This window comes from Platichthys flesus, chromosome 2, assembly GCF_949316205.1.
Source record: "Platichthys flesus chromosome 2, fPlaFle2.1, whole genome shotgun sequence".
Classification (NCBI taxonomy): Eukaryota; Metazoa; Chordata; class Actinopteri; order Pleuronectiformes; family Pleuronectidae; genus Platichthys; species Platichthys flesus.
The window spans coordinates 21,575,570-21,593,437 of NC_084946.1; the positions used below are offsets into that span (position 1 = coordinate 21,575,570).

The following is a 17,868-nucleotide window of genomic DNA, read 5'->3' on the forward strand; positions in this document are numbered from 1 at the left end:
ACACACACACCCCCCCGATTCCTTGCCCCATGGTTTCTTCATACAGTAGTGAAATGAGCCCTGTCTTGGCAGGCAAGCAGGTGGCAATGATGGATGTGTTTTCAGTGAGAGTTGAATCAAAATTAAAACAGGGTAGAAGGCAGTGGTTCAGTTCAGAGAGCAGAGTACTACATCGCTCATCCAGTCCCTTTAGAGCTGCTTCATATGACTGCAGTTTCTTTAATTCTCTCCTCATCTCTATTTTACATTTGATCCCTGTGGCAGAAAGTCCATGACTATATTAAAAAGGAATATTCTCAAGTGATAATAAGGTGTGGTAAAATGTGAAGCTGTCCTAGGCAACTGCCTTCTCCAGCACATACTGCAAGTATGAAAGTGGCAAAAGTCCTGTGACTCCTGTCACGTCCATAAATAAAAGTGGGGCTGTAACTGTTCCTGTGATGAAAGTGAAGGTAGTTGTGGTTTTATGTTTTCATATGGTCTGTTTTAGTTATCTGACCTTATGAGTTTCCTCTTCCTCATACACATGTTGATCGTTCAATCACTATTTAGATTTAACATACAAAAGAGGAAGAGGTTTTGAGAACAAACATTAAGAGTTGTTTTTTCTTCAAGCAGACAGATTGACAGTGCAAAAAATAGTGTTTATGGTAAGAGGTTTGGGGAAACCTTGAAGGAGGAAGAGGGTTTTAAACACATCCACACCCAATGCTGACACTTGGAAGACGCCCTAGATGTCTGCTAAGAAATTGGATCGGACATTGACTTATTGACAAGCTTTTAAGTATAGGTATTTGCAGTTGTAAAACATATACACAGCTTGGAACATTAACTCTGTTTGACTCCAGACATTTTCTTGTTTTAGCAATTTGTAAATCTTGTACACAAAGACACACACACACAGAAAAAACCTAGCATCCTTGAAAACAATCTTCACCTTGATAACACTGCTAAATGTGTGAGGCAAAGCACAGCGTATCTCTCATGTGCTGCGGGAACAATCACATTTGCATTAATCTAAGGTGAGATCTGTTTAATGCATGATATTATAAATATATCCTCCCTTGCCTTCCGCACAGGTCAAAAAGGACAAGGATATCCTGTTGGGCATAAAAAAATAGCCCTACAGGCTACTTGTTCAACTGCTTAACTGTTGTCAAAGTACTTATCTGGCACATTCAAATCTGTCTGATTCACATATTCAAGATGTTTCAATGTGATGGAGGCAGTGTCTCCTTGATCTCAGTCAAGGCCCTCTGTATTATGAATTTCACACAACAATGAAAATTGCCTTGAGCACAGCAGTGGTGGAGTGTTAGTTGCTGTGCACATAAGAAACACTGCTACTCTGACCTTTAGCACTGTGGTGGTGCCAGGAGGGAACTTGTCTCTGACTGCTGGATAAATGCCTAACCAAAACAAGCAGTGAACATCTTGCCATATATATTCACAAGTATTTTTAAGACGCACAAATAGCCTTGAAATTAAATCTGAAACGTACAAATGCCCTCAAGTATTAACCGAAACCTTTCATTCTTTATTTCCTCCTTTCCTCAAAAGGGTACTCTAAAGCATCCTGCTCGATTGAGACCGATATGTCTACACAAACAGGAATAGCAGAACATCAAAAAATACACACACATTCAACCCTCTCACTTTAGAGAGCCTTCAAACCTCTTTCGTCTCTTCACTCCTCTATCAGGTCCTCGGGGGGGGGGGGGGGGGGACCCATGAAATGATTCCTGACATGACGGATCACAGAACAGCGCCGGTTGAGCCGTCTGATATCAACACTTTTCTGCCTGACTGTGGACAAGGCAAGGAGGGGGATTTGCAATGATTTCCCCTGGCTGTAGCTCTGGCTGATTCCGTTCAGCTGACTGACTGTTACTGGCGCTGGCCCACTGCGTGAGTTCATCCACAGAAATGCTGTCAGGAGGAAAACTGGTAACTCTGGTTTCAGTGTTCCCCTATTTTTACATTCATTTTCTCAGATGGAAAGTGTATCTTATGTTACACCCACTGAGTCATTTTGATTTCATACAGCTCATTGGGCTGCTTTAAAGGCGAAACTGTTCGTGTTTCTCTATCCTAGGATCTTGCAAGACTTTGACATGCTCATTCATCTGGAACCAAAGGTTGGTAACGCCTCTGGTTTGAAGCGTCTGTTTGACTGAACGTGACTGTTAGACAGTGGGGAGGATTCTCTCACAGAACATGGACAGTGGCACAGAGAATGTACAGATCTATAGAAAGAATTATAAAGGCAAAACATAAAATGTGTCAAGCTTTGTGGTTCCTGATAAAAAAAAAAACATATTCTCCTTGTAAAGTAACATCCTGTATAAATCATCACTCAACCTCTGTCAGCTTAGTGGGAGATGCAGGATTCTTGTGATGCAACCAGTTGGCAAGAGAAAGGGCTGCTTTTCTTTTAAGCCTCTCTTCACTGTCCTCTCAACTAAAGATGAGTCTCACTATGTCGTTTTATCACGCACACGCACACACACACACACACACACACACACACACACACACACACACACACACACACACACACACACACACACACACACACACACACACACACACACACACACACACACAGCAAATGACTAAACTGTAAGGATGAGACAGAAAAGGACAAAAAGAAGTGATACAACACATTAGCTCTGACTGCTCAGATGAATGAGCAAGAGGAAAGAAGAGCACCTGCAAACACCTGCTGACTCCACTGCAAACCTTCCTATTCACACAGCAGGTCTTAGACCATAACTTCTCCACTGCGCTAGCATGGGCTTAAAGTACTTTGTATCATCGTCAAAAGGTGTTTGATGTTCAGGAAGACTGCTCATTAGCAAATGCTGGGATGCTCAGAGGTGTGAGCCACAACAATATGCTTGAAATATGAGTCTTTGGTTTCCTCTTGCTCTTTCAGTTCAACTCATTATTTAGATGTTTCAGAGGAAGCCTGATCAAAGTTCTGATTTATAGGCTCGTCTGTCTCAGTGCATCGCATATGGCCCCTCAAGGAAAAATTCAAACAAAGTGAAATGTATCAAAAAAGATAAGAAAAGTTCCCATTGTTCCTGTGAATGTATCAATTTGGAGCTGAGGAGTGATAGGTTTGAAGTTCTCAGTTTTTGTTCAAGAGATAATATTAAGTTCTCCCCTTCTCTGACTAATGTGTTAAGACATTTTAATGAAGTGCCTCTTTTCCATGCAACAGAACACATATCCAGATGATGATAGATATTGCAATATACCACATTTTACTGTGTATGTTTGGGCCAAGTCTTTGCAAATGTAAAGTTGCAACAGCAACTGATATTGTTCCATCTTTTTGATTATTTGCCACATTGTTTGTGACAGTGAAAACCCTCTTACAACATCTGAGTCTGGGGTTTTGTATTGAGCAATCAACTTTACTTTTGTAATTATCAAACATAGACATGAACACATGCACTATGCTCCCGTGAGCACTCAAATGGTCTGGTAATAGAGAAGGCAGGTGTTGCTGCTGCAAACTCCAGGCCTGTGCTGGGAACGTTCACAACTGCAGGTCAAGTAATGCTCAACATAAGATATAGAAACGGACGGAGCCGGCTGTGCGTAACCTGCATTGGTACAATATCACAACCTCCTCCAGATATTTTGGATGTGTGCTGTCCTCTAGTAGATGTATTGCTAACATACCAATGTAAAGAATTCACGGAAGTATGTGGACAGTGATGTTACATCGTGACATAAATTAGCCTCAAGCAGAAACTAACGATAATATGTTGAGCTCTCACTGCCTGCCAAGGACGCTAAAATCTTAATGGATGTTTTGATGGTTCAGAAGGCCACCAACAAGGCAGGATTCCTGCCGATGGACAGTCCGACTATGAAATAAAATGAAATGTGTTTGTGAGAGAGATGGAGAGGGCGGCACACAGCTCTGCAATGAAGCAACAGCGCAAAACACAAATAAAGAGCATTTGTATTATAATGAAGTGTAAAAAACATTTTGGATAATTAAAAAAAGGTGGCAGGACAAATTAGACTTTGACGGTCAAAGTAATAAATGGGAAACACAGGATTAAAAACGTTTCTTCATTACTTTTGTTCAGAATCTAAAATACCTTACCTTCAAGGATGACTTCTTTGCCAGTTTTCTTCAACGCTTGCACAGCCTCATCATGTGTGGCCTCCCTCAGGTCATAACCATTGACAGACAGTATGGCGTCACCAACATAAAGAGCCTCAGTCTGGTCAGCAGCCAGGCCCTTAAAAATCTTGGAGATGAGTATCGGCATCTTGTTCTCCCTCCCACCTGCATTACAAGACAGAAAAACAATGTGGTTTCACTTTATCATTGTCTATGGAACCTGCTGTTTTACATTGTTGCGTCTTTGTTAACATACACACACATTTAAACCACACAACCACGTCTCTTGAATTTTGACCCCTGATCAATATCACAGAGCAGCTTGGAATTACGTTTTTTACTACCAATGCAATCCATACAATTGGTGAGTAATCAATAAGAAAATACAGAATTATAAGACTAAGTACTTGGGTAGTAGCTTTGATTGAACAAAACAGCCTGTGTGCTGCCTTTATTTTGTTTTCAGCCACCAACCAACCTCCTCATATTTCAGCAATAAAGACAAATGGAATCACTTAAACCTCTATACAGTACTCGAGGACCAACACAAAAAGCAGCAATTATCCTCAAGTTCTGTCTCTTCGGATCCCCACCTTACTCGTTAAATGAAGGTCAGCTAGAAAGTTGATGGTCTTGCTAATCTGGCAGCAGGCTTATTCTCTGCATGAGAAATATCGTCATTATTATCAGCTATCACTTGGACTCTGACCTTCAGGCAAGGGAGAAATTATCCAAAAGAGGATTACATCTAATTAATTGAAAATACATTTCCCACAGGTTGCTTCCTATAGGTGATTACTCAGGATTTAACTTGTACATCTTCCTTTGGAGGCTACAGTGTAGTGCTCTCAATACAGCAACACCAGGGTTGTGCTGATAACCCCCTTCAGGGAGCTGATCTGGAATGCATGGCGAATTCATCACTTTGGCAGATGTCGCACAGCTGTTGAGATTCAATGCCTCGGGCATGTAGACACCAAAGTGGAAACATTTATTCAAAATCTTTATTTAGAAAAATGTTATTTAGAAAACAATAAAACTGTGCATGTATCCACAGCTACAGGAATGGTTAGTCGGCTAAGTAGAAAACTAGCTTTGCTGATTTGAAGCATTATCAACAAAAACAACAGTAACGCAGATAAAGAAAGATTATGAAGGGACAAATGTAGTGATTACATGCCATGCCCACTCTTGAGACAGAATAGAAAAAACAGCCAAACTCGGCATACTATACTGCGGAAGAAAAGCTGCCACAATTAGCGGTCACAGATTAAGTTTTTAGCCATGGCTGATGCTTTTCTAGCTAATCAGTGTTGGAATTATTATTAATGTGTGATTCTAAATGTCAATTTAATAGTCTGTTGCACTGTGAGGTCAGTGTCCTGCTCACTCACCTCATTACCAACCTTTCCCAGCTTGAGGATTACATTTAAATACCTTCCAGTCACAAGCTGTTTCTCTAACTTTCAGGTTACCTTTACCCCCAATTTGCACAACCCTAGAAATTATAGCGAATTACATTATTCCATGATCCCTATTCACTGCATGACAAGTCCACAGTTCTACTACCAATACACAACTGCAGACTTACTATCTGTATCACCTATAATAGGCTTAAAACTTTAACACCAGACACCCAGCAATTATTGACAACTGTGTCTATGTCAAGTATATAGCAATTCAATAATTGTCCAATGATTTGCACTAAATTGGAGAATAAACATTAACACGGCAAAAAAACTAAATATAGAGCAAAACCTAAGGATGTTCCTAAGATAAGAAGAGATAAGATACGTTTATTTATACCAAACACATGCACAGACATGCACAACACACTCATGCAATGGTAGGTAAATGTATCCTCTGCATTTAACCCAGCTGGTGCAGGACACACAGAGCAGTGAGCAGCCATGTACGGCGCTCGGGGAGAAGATGTTGGGGGAGTAAGGTGCCTTGCTCAGGGGCACTAGACATGGTAGGGAGAATTCTCTTGGATTTTTTGACAGATCAATCCAGGTTCGTCTTTTGTTGTTTCTCCGTGGAGTCGAACCAGCGACCTTTTCTGCCCATAGTCCAAGTTTCTGCCACTAGATGATAATCTCCATGTAAATTAAATTGACATATAAATCTATCCTACTACTCAGTCTAAAATAAGAAAACACTCAGAATTGAGCACGACTTAGGAAGGCAGGTATTGGTTTGCTGAGGTGTAGACTGTAGCCCCAACTGTGGCACTTAACCTGCAATGCGCATTAATAATAAAATGTGAAATATGCCGTACATACAACACTAGTGTTTAGCTGCTGGTCCTAAATGAAATGAAAACTGACCAAACTGAATGGGAATGAGCAGTATTTTCATTAAAGCCTACAACAAATACCTGTGTGCGCTCTGTAAAATAACAAGTTTCTTTTCTCACCCTTATACAGACTACAGATTAAAGTCTGACCTTAGTGGGGCAGTCAAGGCATGATCCATCTTCCACGTTTACGCCTCCACATACTTTCAGGTTTACTTCTAATATCAAACAGCTTTTACCTACACTGACGGCTGAATAAACATCCATGACATATTGACAGACAAATACTGTCAATATGTCTGCCACTCCTTGCACAACCTGTAATCCTCCAATGCTGCCTTCCCATCCCTGCCATCCCCACCCCTCTTCCTCCAACTTTTTTTTGGCAAACACAGTTCAGCACCCACCAGCTGGCAGCCTGTCACACAGCGGGGAGGTGGTGGCGGAGGTGGTGGAGGAGCCAGCCCATGACAGGTAAATGATTGGTACCGGGTTATACAACAATGACATGTACCTGATTAGGTAGTGTTGTGCTGGAAGTGTGTTAGTGTTGATAATGTTCCTTTCAAAGAATGTAGCATGATAAGCACTTCATCAAATATTCCACAGCTGCGTAGCGTGCAGTGCATAGAGCAACTAAACAGTTTTAACACAAAACTAAATAATTTGGTTCCCTGATAAGACTGTAAAGCATAGACTGTTAATGGACGACAGGTCCCCACTTTTTCCCACAAAGTCAAAATATCCTGCATTCGAACACAGCCATCTTGCAAAAGTCTGTGTCTTAGCGATATTTGGGTTGGAGCGAAGTCCCGCCAATAAGTGGGCTCAACCAATCATGAGTGAGGGTCAGTAGTTAACCGTGATGTTTTACCCCGTTCTTAGGGCATCAAATGACTAACTAAAGCCAAACTTACCTGACAAATGAACACTCAGACATATATCAGAATGTTCAGCTTGGTCGGTGTCCCATCCACTAACATGGAGGAGGCTGCATTTATGACTTATACTGCAGCCAGCCACCAGGAGGCAATTATGGTGCTTTAGCCTCGGTTTTGGGAGTTGTCCTGTTGTCCATATTGATATACAGGCTATGCTGCAATGCCACATAAGGAGGTTATCTTTTAACAGGTTTGTAACATAATGCTGAGCTGGAACTTTGTTAACTGAATAAAACATTGTTCTGCTGAACATGAACTGGTCTGTGGCTGAAGAGTTCAGGCATTGAAGAATGTCTTTCATAATAAGGGTCCACCACTGATTTCAATTGACATCAAATCCAGTATAAATGGGGCAAAGCCCAAAGGGACATTTATAACAAATGTGTTCAAGTGCAAACTTTTCAGAACGACTACCATCCAGCAAGCTCACACCCGAGTAGCTCAACAGAAAAGTCTGCACCAGCAAGCTCCTCCTCCCTCTGACCAGTGGGCCTGTCGACAGACCAGGAGCCTCATTTCCTAAGCTCCCCTCTTAAATTTAGACATGTGAGAGAAAAGGCTGACTGCCTCCGTGCTTTTCTGCAAGCAGGGGTGGGCTCCCTAAAATTAACACTAGTGGAGTAGTTCACTCCCAGCCACATAGCTTTCATCTTTGGCCAGTGACAACTGCCGGCCGAGGACTGCTCCTCTCAGCTGTTCACAATGTGGTGTCAGTTAGCCCACAACAACTTTAGCCGTGTTCTTTCATTAGCTTTACACTTTTTCTTTCTTTCGCCTTCTCTCTCTATCCCTCTGCTAAACCCCTTCTCCTCCCGCGCTTCATCCTCGCCTTTGAACAACCGGCATCACAACAGTGTCAAGTCAGCAGGGTGGCAGCAATGATTTTGTTTTTAATCACATGCTGTCTGATATTCAAAGCCGCCAGATTTCCAGAGAGATGGACATTGCATTTATGTCATTAGGGGCCGGCTTTGTTGTTGTTGTTGTTGGTGGCAACGATGGGAGAACTCAAATTAACATTCCAGCAGCAGCCACAGTGACAAACGTCTTTGCACTATGACAATGGAGCAAGACTACAGCGGCTGTCAATCACATCGACCCCTATGCACTGCCGAGCGGCCAAGTGATAACCTGCCAATACTTGTCCACTGCAGACCTGTCAGGAGGCGGAGGCTGTAGCTCACTCTTGTGCATGCATGTTCAAACATAATGCAAACAAACAAACCTATCAGAAAACAGGACCATGATTCACCACATCCTTTACTCACTAAACTGTGATAGAGCACAAGTCAAAGCCCAAGCTTCACCATGATAACCCCAAATAAGAGCAGTTTAGGGAGATTGAACCATATAGTGGGGCACTGGAGAAGAATAGATTTAGAGTCTGTAACTAAAACAAATAGTGATAAAAAGATGCAAAAAGCATCATTTAGATCGCAAGCAATGTATAAATAACCAGGAAATTAAATAAAATATTGATTTTAAATACTTGTTAGATCTATTGTACCTTCTATATTTACATAACTTCCGAATGTTCAACCCTGTTTCTTCACGTTGAGATCGCCGCTGAGATAAGTGGCCTGTTGCTGCAGGTTAAGGAAACGGGGAAAAGGCATTTATCAGCCGCCGCACAGTACACACTGCAGGTATGTGAGCCTGGCTTGTAAGATATGGAGAGGTCACAACCTTCTCCCATTGACAAGTTGAAGGAGCACACACTGGTGTGACCTTGATGTGCAGCAGCAGGGTCTATACACGTTGGAGCTGCTCGTCTTTGGTTACAAAGTGAATCGACCGGTGATGAAGATCTTTTAGCTAAAGCCAAACCAGCTTACTTACAGGTTGTGGCTGGGATGTCCACCAGCCAGAAGGTTGTGGTTCGATCCCTGGGTTCTCTTATTTGTCATTGGGCAAGATACTGAACCCTAAATTGCTTCTGAGACCCATGTGAGAATGAGGTGTGATTGAAAAAGAATGACATTAGAAACACTGAGAATATATACAATTGGACATGATTGATAACTTTCATTTTAAAAAAAATTCAAATCTGTGTTACCAATTGAAACATTTGTCTTTTTTCGGTGCAACAAAAATGATTGTGTGAATGAATAATGTTGTGTAACTGCTTTAAGAGGCCATTCAGTCGACAAAAGTATTATATAAATGCAGTCAATTTGCTTCTGTAGAAACGTTGATGGATTTCTGTTCCACTGGTTTAGCCACAGTTAGTTCCCACAGCCATCTTTCTGAGCACTCTTCAGATATATGCCTCGCAATTACATAGCGAGCTGAAAAGTAAAAGTTGTATGACAGAAAAAGACGTGCTCAAATTTGACATGTTATTATTGTGGTGGTTTATAAAATGATTCTCAATTTAACATGTTATCTCCTGGTTTCATGTGTCCACCTGGTTCATAAATGGCAAGTGTTGCTGTTGCAATCAAAATAGATTAATGGCAGCTTCTAGAACATCTATGGAGGCACAACCTTTTCACCATTGAGAGGTTTGAGGAGCAAACGCTGGTGCAACATTGTGTAACGTGCAGCAGCAGGGTCCATGTCTGTCTTTGATCTGCTCATCTTTTCTCAGGGAGTTAATTAACCAGCCAAAAAGATATTTTAGCTGCAGCCAAACCAGTTCACTTACAGGTGGCTGTGGCTCAGGGTGGAGAGCGGCACATCCACAAACCTGAAGTATGTCCACATGACTCATAGATTAAAAAAAAAAAAATTAAACAATTAAGTGTAGCTCGTGAGGTAGAGCTGGTTGTCTCAGCGGTTTGATTCCAGTCTCCCTAATTCTGTGTGATAAAACGTCCATGGGTAAGATACTGAATTTCCCCTGCTGGCAGTGTGTGTGATGTGTGATACAGAAAGTGCTGCACATAGATGCTCTATGTAAATGTGTATTAATACGTGTTAATGGAAAAACTGTACTGTTAAGTGCTTTTCGTTTGCACCAAGGCGAGGATGGCACGACATAAACACAGATCTTATATCTTAGATATAATATTTTCCCATTTCAACATGTCACACTCAACGCAAAACTTTTAGAACCTCCCAAAACTTTGGATTTAGCAGTGCAACATATTCCTGACTGCTTCCAGAGGACTTTATTCACTATGACGGGTGTTTTTTGGAGTAAAGCAAACTTTTCTGCTGTAGTTTCAGTTTCACAGGTTTATCACCACGCTGGTAAATACCGACGCTAACGTTCCACCGCGGTAACTCATCAGCGTGTCCGATGACCGCGGCACGGACACATGGCTCCTCGGCTTCAACTTGTATACGTCACGCAGAAAAAGGAGTTTGTTACGCGCGTGTGTCCAACAGTATTAACTTGAATCCATGTTGATAAAACACAAGTCAGAAGTTGGATCAATGTCGTGGTTTTAAACCGACGCTCCACTTTGAGTTAGCTCGGTGAACCGGGACGTCGTCGTCCTTGACGGAAAAGTGCTCCTCAAACTCCGGCTGCAAACTTGTGTTCACTGACGGTGAAAGTCGCCATTGCTGAGTCTGACAGCTTTATTAATGGTTATCAAACGCGTTTCTACCTTTGATACTGATCCCGAGTCCGCCAACATCTTGCTTGGTGACTCGCACGGTGCGCTTCACGTTGGTGATGGTTTCCGGGACCGGGGACGAGCTCAGGTTCGGGGGGTCTCCGTTGATGGCGCCGGCAGGACTCGGGCCGGGCTTCGCGGGCTCCTCGGCGCCCTCGCCGGGATTCACGGTCAGCGTGTCCTCGGTGAGTGTGGCCAGCACCCGGATCCAGCGGTCCACGGTCACGCGAAGTTCCAGCAGTCCCGTTTTCTGCTCCTTCATCGCGGCAGCCATGTTCAACGCATTCCTGGAATAACTCTAGACAGGCTGGCAGTCCTGTAGAGAGACAGGGGGGCGGAGAGGAGGAGGAGGAGGGAGGGGAGGACGGGGTCTCTCCTTCTCTCTCTCTCCCTTTCTCTCCTTCTCCTTCTCCCCTGTTTGCCCCCCTCTCTCTCCCTCTACTTCTCTTTCTATCTCATTCTCCAACTCTCTCCTTCTTTCTCCCCCCTCTCTCCTTCTCTTTCTCTCCCTCTTGTTCCTTCACTTTTTCTCCCCTCTCCTTCTTTCTCTCCCCCCTCGATCCCATCTTCCTCCCCACTCTCCTTCTCTTTCTCCCCTTCTATCTCCTTTTCTTTCTCCCCCTTACTCCTTATTTTTCTCTCCTACTCTCTCTCCTATTCCCCCCCCTCTCCTTCTCTTTCTCCCCTCTCCTTTCTCTCCCCCCCCCCTTCCCATCTTCCTCCTCCACTCTCCTTCTCTTTCTCACCTTCTATCTCCCCCTCTCACTCCTTTTCTTTCTACCCCTCTCTCCTTCTGTTTCTCCCCCTTCGTTCTCTCTCCCTCTTTCCTTCTCTTTCCACCCCTCTCTTCTTCTCTCACTCTCCTACTCTCTCTCCTCTTTCTCTCCCTTCTTACTCCTTATCTCCCCCCTCTCTTATCTTCTCTCTCTACTTCTCTTTCTCCCCTCGGCCCTTCTCTGTCTCCCCCATCTTTCTCTCTCCCTCTTCTCCCCCCCCCCCCTCTCTCCCTCTCTACTCAGTGTCTTTAAAGCGGTTTATGCAGAAGTAAAGTTAATTGAGGGCGATACGATTAGCTACGGTGTTGACACACACACACACACTTAAAGTTCAAAGGGCTTCTAGTTAAACCCCTCCATTAATGAACTGTGAGTGGGTGAGTCACACATGATGAGGTTCCTTTTATTTATTTATATTAAGAGCACTGATTGCACAGATCGCATATCTAATCTGACAGTGTGCCCAGCTGACACAGAGAGCTCTGCTGCATCTGGAGAAACAGGCGTCCTGTCAGGAAGAAAACCATCAATACATGTCTCCAGGACCAGAGACACCAGCAGAACCTCTCACACTGTCCCCTGGTATGAAATCCTCATGGGTGTGAACTCTGCTGCTGACAGAAAACACAGCTCAGGTGTGGAGCAGCTGTAAATTAGGTTAAGTTTATTGTGGGGGGGGGGGGGCACATTATCCATCAGTCAATCAGTTAAATGTTGTTTGTATAGCCCTTAGTCACTAATCACAATTTGACACAAAGGGCTTAACGATGTGCGACATCCTCTGTCGTTAACAAACAGTTTATGGTCCTTAGCTCCTGCCTGAGCAAGAGTGAGGGAAATCTACAAAACACAGGAAAGAAACATGTGAGAGAACCAACACACACCATAACGATCCATGTTCCATTATAAAGATAAACCAGAATCGTCACTATCCACCATCAAGATCCACCAACACGACCTCTGACACACGGAGCCTCTCATTCGTCCTCTGCATGTTCCCCAAGTATCTCCCCTGAAACGTGGGCCTCTCTTTGACAAACAGGCGGTGCTCCGGGCAAGGTGCAGCGTGGATGTGAACCCAAAGCGGCCCAATGTGGTAAATGTTGAATATGGCCCATATAACTCAGAAAGCAATTCAGGCCACCTTTTGCTTATTGTGGCCCACATCTGGCCAACAGGTCCGGACCACCCTACTGCCACCATGTGAGCTTGAAATGAGCCTTAAAATGCTCCTATGTGCAATGTGTTATTTATGTTAGACACTGTTTTTTTTCTCCTGAATGTTGTAAATAATCGTATTTTGTCGATGTGTGCTTAGCAACATGCGCCATCTGTCCATCCTTGGAGAGGGATCACACACATTCAACTCTCTGTGAGGTTTCTACTTTTTTGTCCATTGTTTCCTGAATCTTGCTGAGGGTTAAACACACAAAAACAGACACTGATGCTGCAGATGAAAATGATGCCCAATCAGGACCATGGCAGTTCTGGGCTTCATGGAGCCACAGGTAACCCTGAATTGAATGATTTGGAAAGGAACCCCCTTCCATAACTCAATAACTGGCAAAATCTTAATAAAACACAGACACATGACAAGCATTTTACAAGCTTCCCTCCATTAGGCACTAAATGTGTTGGCAGCAGTGCATGAGCACCGATAATGCTAAATTATTACTGGACACAGACCAGAAGCAGAAGATGCACCAGACTCGATTTCCATGGACGTGAAGAGGAAGACTAACAGACACAAAAACACACTAATTATTGGATAAGAAGCTGGATGGTGCTTCCTTTTAACAATTTTAATGGGGAGAGTAAAGCATCGCTGCTACAGTCAGAAAGAAACAAACCAGTCTGTCTGTCTGTCTGCCTGCCTGTCTGCCTGCCTGCCTGTCTGTCTGTCTGTCTGTCTGTCTGTCTGTCTGTCTGTCTGTCTGTCTGTCTGTCTGTCTGTGTCTGTCTGTCTGTCTGTCTGTCTGTCTGTCTGTCTGTCTGTCTGCCTGCCTGTCTGTCTGTCTGTCTGTCTGTCTGTCTGTCTGTCTCTCTTTCTGTCTGTCTCTCTGTCTGTCTGTCTGTCTCTCTGTCTGTCTGTCTGTCTGTCTGTCTGTCTGTCTGTCTGTCTGTCTGTCTGTCTGTCTGTCTGTCTCACTGTCTGTCTGTCTGTCTGTCTGTCTGTCTGTCTGTCTGCCTGTCTGCCTGCCTGCCTGTCTGTCTGTCTGTCTGTCTGTCTGTCTGTCTGTCTGTCTGTCTGTCTGTCTGTCTCACTGTCTGTCTGTCTGTCTGTCTGTCTGTCTGTCTGTCTGTCTGTCTGTCTGTCTGTCTGTCTCTCTGTCTGTCTGTCTGTCTGTCTCTCTGTCTGTCTGTCTGTCTGTCTGTCTGTCTGTCTGTCTGTCTGTCTCTCTGTCTCTCTGTCTGTCTGTCTCTCTGTCTGTCTGTCTGTCTGTCTGTCTGTCTGTCTGTCTGTCTGTCTGCCTCGATTCAGATTATTTCCACATTATTCTCAGCCCTTCAGGAAAACATTTGGAATAAACCTCCACTCTGAACCAGATGTATTTTTTACCCTGAATCGTTTCCTTAACTTCAGTCCAATCTATCAAGCTGTCTCGTGTAATTTGCAATTATTCTGCACAGACACGCACAAACTATTACCTGTGTAGTTCATCTACATTTTTAAAATAACCCGGGGAAACGCTGTGTAACGCTCTCATATTTGTTTGAAACTGCAATAAGTTGTGATTCCAGCAGTAATAAACCATGACCAAGCAACTTAGCCTTGGCCTCGTCATGGATGAGTACTGCACCGTCCTGGTGACTCAGCAGAGATGCGCTTAATTGCACAGAGTAGACATTAAAACACGAGCTAGTCACAGAAAGCAGCTGATGAAGCACTCTGTGCAGCCTGCGTCGCATCTGCTCCACAGCAGGTGAAAACAGCAAATAAGTTACAGCACCCAATTTTAGAAAACACTCTTTCCTGGGTGGGCTGCTGGGTTGGAAGTGCTCACTTAGTGAAAACAAGTTGTGGGACATTGACTGAGAGTTACCCTCAACCAATGCAGATGGTTTAAAAATGCTAATTTGTTCGTAGAAGCTCCTTTTAACATTAAAGCAGCTCAGTTGACAAGCTGGCCCCGGCTACATGTGAGTGGTTAATATTTCCTCAGCACTCGTTGACCTGTAACTTTATTTTCTATAACTGAATTTCACTCATCGATTGGACATAATGCACAGATGAAAAAACTGACCAGTGCTCAATACACACTTTAATAAAGCTGGTTCTTAATCTTATGTCTCCCCCTGGTGACTAAACAGCTTCATTACATCAAAAAGAAGACACGTGTGTAACAAAAACATGGTGCCAGACGCCAGACATCCTCTCTGATCCTTCCTGTTTGGCAAGGGAAGTTTGTTTTCCACTTATTCATGTTGAACTGGAGCCTGGTATCAGTGTAATTAAAAACATATAAAGAAACAAAAAATTATTAAATAAATAAAATTGTCCCAACGTAGCTTTAATGCTTTGAGTTTCTGCCACACATCAGCATGATTAGTTTCTTTCAATCAAAAACAAAATCATCATCATCATCATCATCATTATCTTAATCACCATAACGATGATGATGATGATTATTTTAATTATACAATTTCTGTGTCATAAACTGACATCATACCTCTTTGTTTAATCCAGGATTAAATATACTCCTTCCATGTGTCCTGTATATTGTCAAGGCAAACAAATTGGCATCTGTTTCCTGTGGGTTAAAATGAAATGCAGATTTTTGAAGCTCTTTAATGGTGACACTCTATAAACTTTCACAAATACTTGCACTGTTATACAGCACCTATACAGACAAGAACACTTTGACATTCAAACTAGCACATGAATACAAACAGCCCAGCAACAATGACCAGGCAGCTCCAGCTCTACAGCGCTTCACTTAAGCAGTGCGCGCGGTGCGTGTTTAGCATTATCACAGAGTATTTCACCATCTGACCTCCTGTCTGTACATCTGTCGGCCTGTTCCTTTGTGATGTGAGTGGCAGGTGGCCGGCCTATCTCTCCCAGTACAAGGCCTTAATATGTTTTTTTTTTTTTTTAAAGCGCCAGCGACTAGAACAAAAGGTTTTGAGAGGATCACACACTCAAAAGGACACGCACACTTTTGTAGTTAGGAGTTGACGCGGTCATCGACGGTGTGGATAAAGTTGCCGGTCGTATGGAGACATATGAAGTGTGCCTTTGAGGGGTATTTGCACAGTGACACATTTCCTATTGTTCTCATTTTCCATCACATTTGACTCGTGCTGCAACAATGATTCGTGAGTTTGTGGACGTTTTAATGTTGGTTATTTATATTAATACTGGAATATACTGTTGGTAATATACAATATTTGTTGTGATTTGCACTACGATATATCACAAAACACACAACAGCTATTTCACATCACATTGTGTTGTCATTGTGTTTTTTGATATCAATAATAATTAATTGAAACTTTGAATGAAATATAAAAGAATGAATATGGAAAAATAAAATAGTCTCTAATATCTGATCCTTTCATGACTATATATTATAGTAGATTCATTGGTTGTAGGATATGGGCTCATGTTTATATGACGGGTGTAACGTGTGGACGTCTGCTAAGTAAATAAAGTGTAACAGTAATGTACACACACCGCTGAACAGGACCCCCCACTTGTCATCCCCTACATCCCCGGAGTCAGTCTGCAACATATATGCATGTCTCAACTCTCCAAACACAGCGGACAGTTGGGGTGGCCTGCTGATTAATTTCAGTCCCCCCCCCTCCCCTCCCCTCCCCCTGAATCCATTCTTCATCCCTCCATCCATATCCCTCCCCTACTCCGCTCAGGGCAGCAGCTCCAGAGGTCTACCATATGGACCAGTGTCTGAGTGGCCGACTGCCTGCCTCCCTGCAGCTTGTGTGTGTGTGTGTGTGTGTGTGTGTGTGTGTGTGTGTGTGTGTGTGTGTGTGTGTGTGTGTGTGTTGCATGGCGATCTTTTTGACACCCTTTTAACCACATGAAGACATTAAGACATTTAAGGCGCATGTGGCCTACAAAGGATTTTTATGGGTTTCCCTTGAAGCTTCAGAGAAGTCGTCGGAAAAGTGGTAAAAAGAGAAACACAAAGAAAAAATGGTTCTGCACAGACACACTTGTCACTTTGCTCGCTCACTGCACCACAGCGCCAGAAATGAGAAGCAGTGACTGTTTCTTCATGAAGTGAAATGAAATATATAATGTACTTTGGTGTTGTAGGCTCAAAACAATTAAGACAGTTAGAGTCATACAATAAACTAAAGTGGAAAGGGTCCAGTCTGAAATCTAGTTTCTTCTTTATCTACAGACAAATATGAGTAATGTGTGTTATGGGTAAGGCAGGAATGCATATATGTGTGTGTGTGTGTGTGTGTGTGTGTGTGTGTGTGTGTTTGAGCCCCTGCCCAGACTGTTCCTTCTGCACAAACACACCAGACCTCTCCTCTCCAAACCATCCAAGCTGGTGGATAGACAGATTAACTGATCACAGACAAACAGATGAAAAGATGGAGAGGAGGATGTGACAGTTGGGTTTTTAAAAAGCTTTCAGTCAACAGTCAGTTGAGAGTCGACTGCGGAGATTTATCCACTGAAGCAACTGTAAATCATGTTATTGATCAAATAAAGTTAAAACGAAAAAGAGCTAAAAGTCACTAGAAAAGTGTTTGAGATGAGCGGAGGACAAAAGACATAAATACAGATAGATGGCACACACGTGCAGACAAAAGAGGAGCAGACAATAATAGATTAAAATATGGAATAATTTATCCTCAACGCAGAAATGACAGACTGTGCGGTGAACAGACTGCGGACAGACACACCACCCTGCACCCGGGGACACGGGATCATAATGAATGAAAACTTGGGGGGTGATAATGAGAGGTCACACAGAAGAATAAGTCTCTGGCTTGTACACCTGTGGCCCACCTTCTGCCATCCAACCCGCCCCAACGACCATCTTTGTTTTTGAACCCCCCACAACATTCAGTTGCTCTCATTATAACCTACTGAATAATGTAAAGGTATATATGCATGAGGGATCTAAGCAGAAGAGAGGGGACAGGGCCGAGG

The 17,868-nt window shown here is 43.1% G+C and overlaps 1 protein-coding gene across 2 annotated transcripts in view; it reads right to left on the reverse strand.

Moving 5' to 3' along the window:
* The window catches only part of snta1 (syntrophin, alpha 1), a 28,434-nt gene extending 17,022 nt beyond the window's left edge, over positions 1-11,412 (reverse strand). The window contains exons 1-2 of one of the 2 annotated variants that reach the window (XM_062405952.1): positions 10,948-11,412; positions 4,130-4,315 (exon numbers count right to left, since the gene is read on the reverse strand). In XM_062405952.1, the coding sequence (XP_062261936.1) occupies positions 4,130-4,315; positions 10,948-11,230 (469 nt within the window). In that variant the 5' untranslated portion in view covers positions 11,231-11,412. The remainder of the gene's footprint in view (positions 1-4,129; positions 4,316-10,947) is intronic. The other variant, XM_062405943.1, reaches the window with a different exon arrangement.
* Between the last annotated feature and the right edge of the window lie 6,456 nt (positions 11,413-17,868).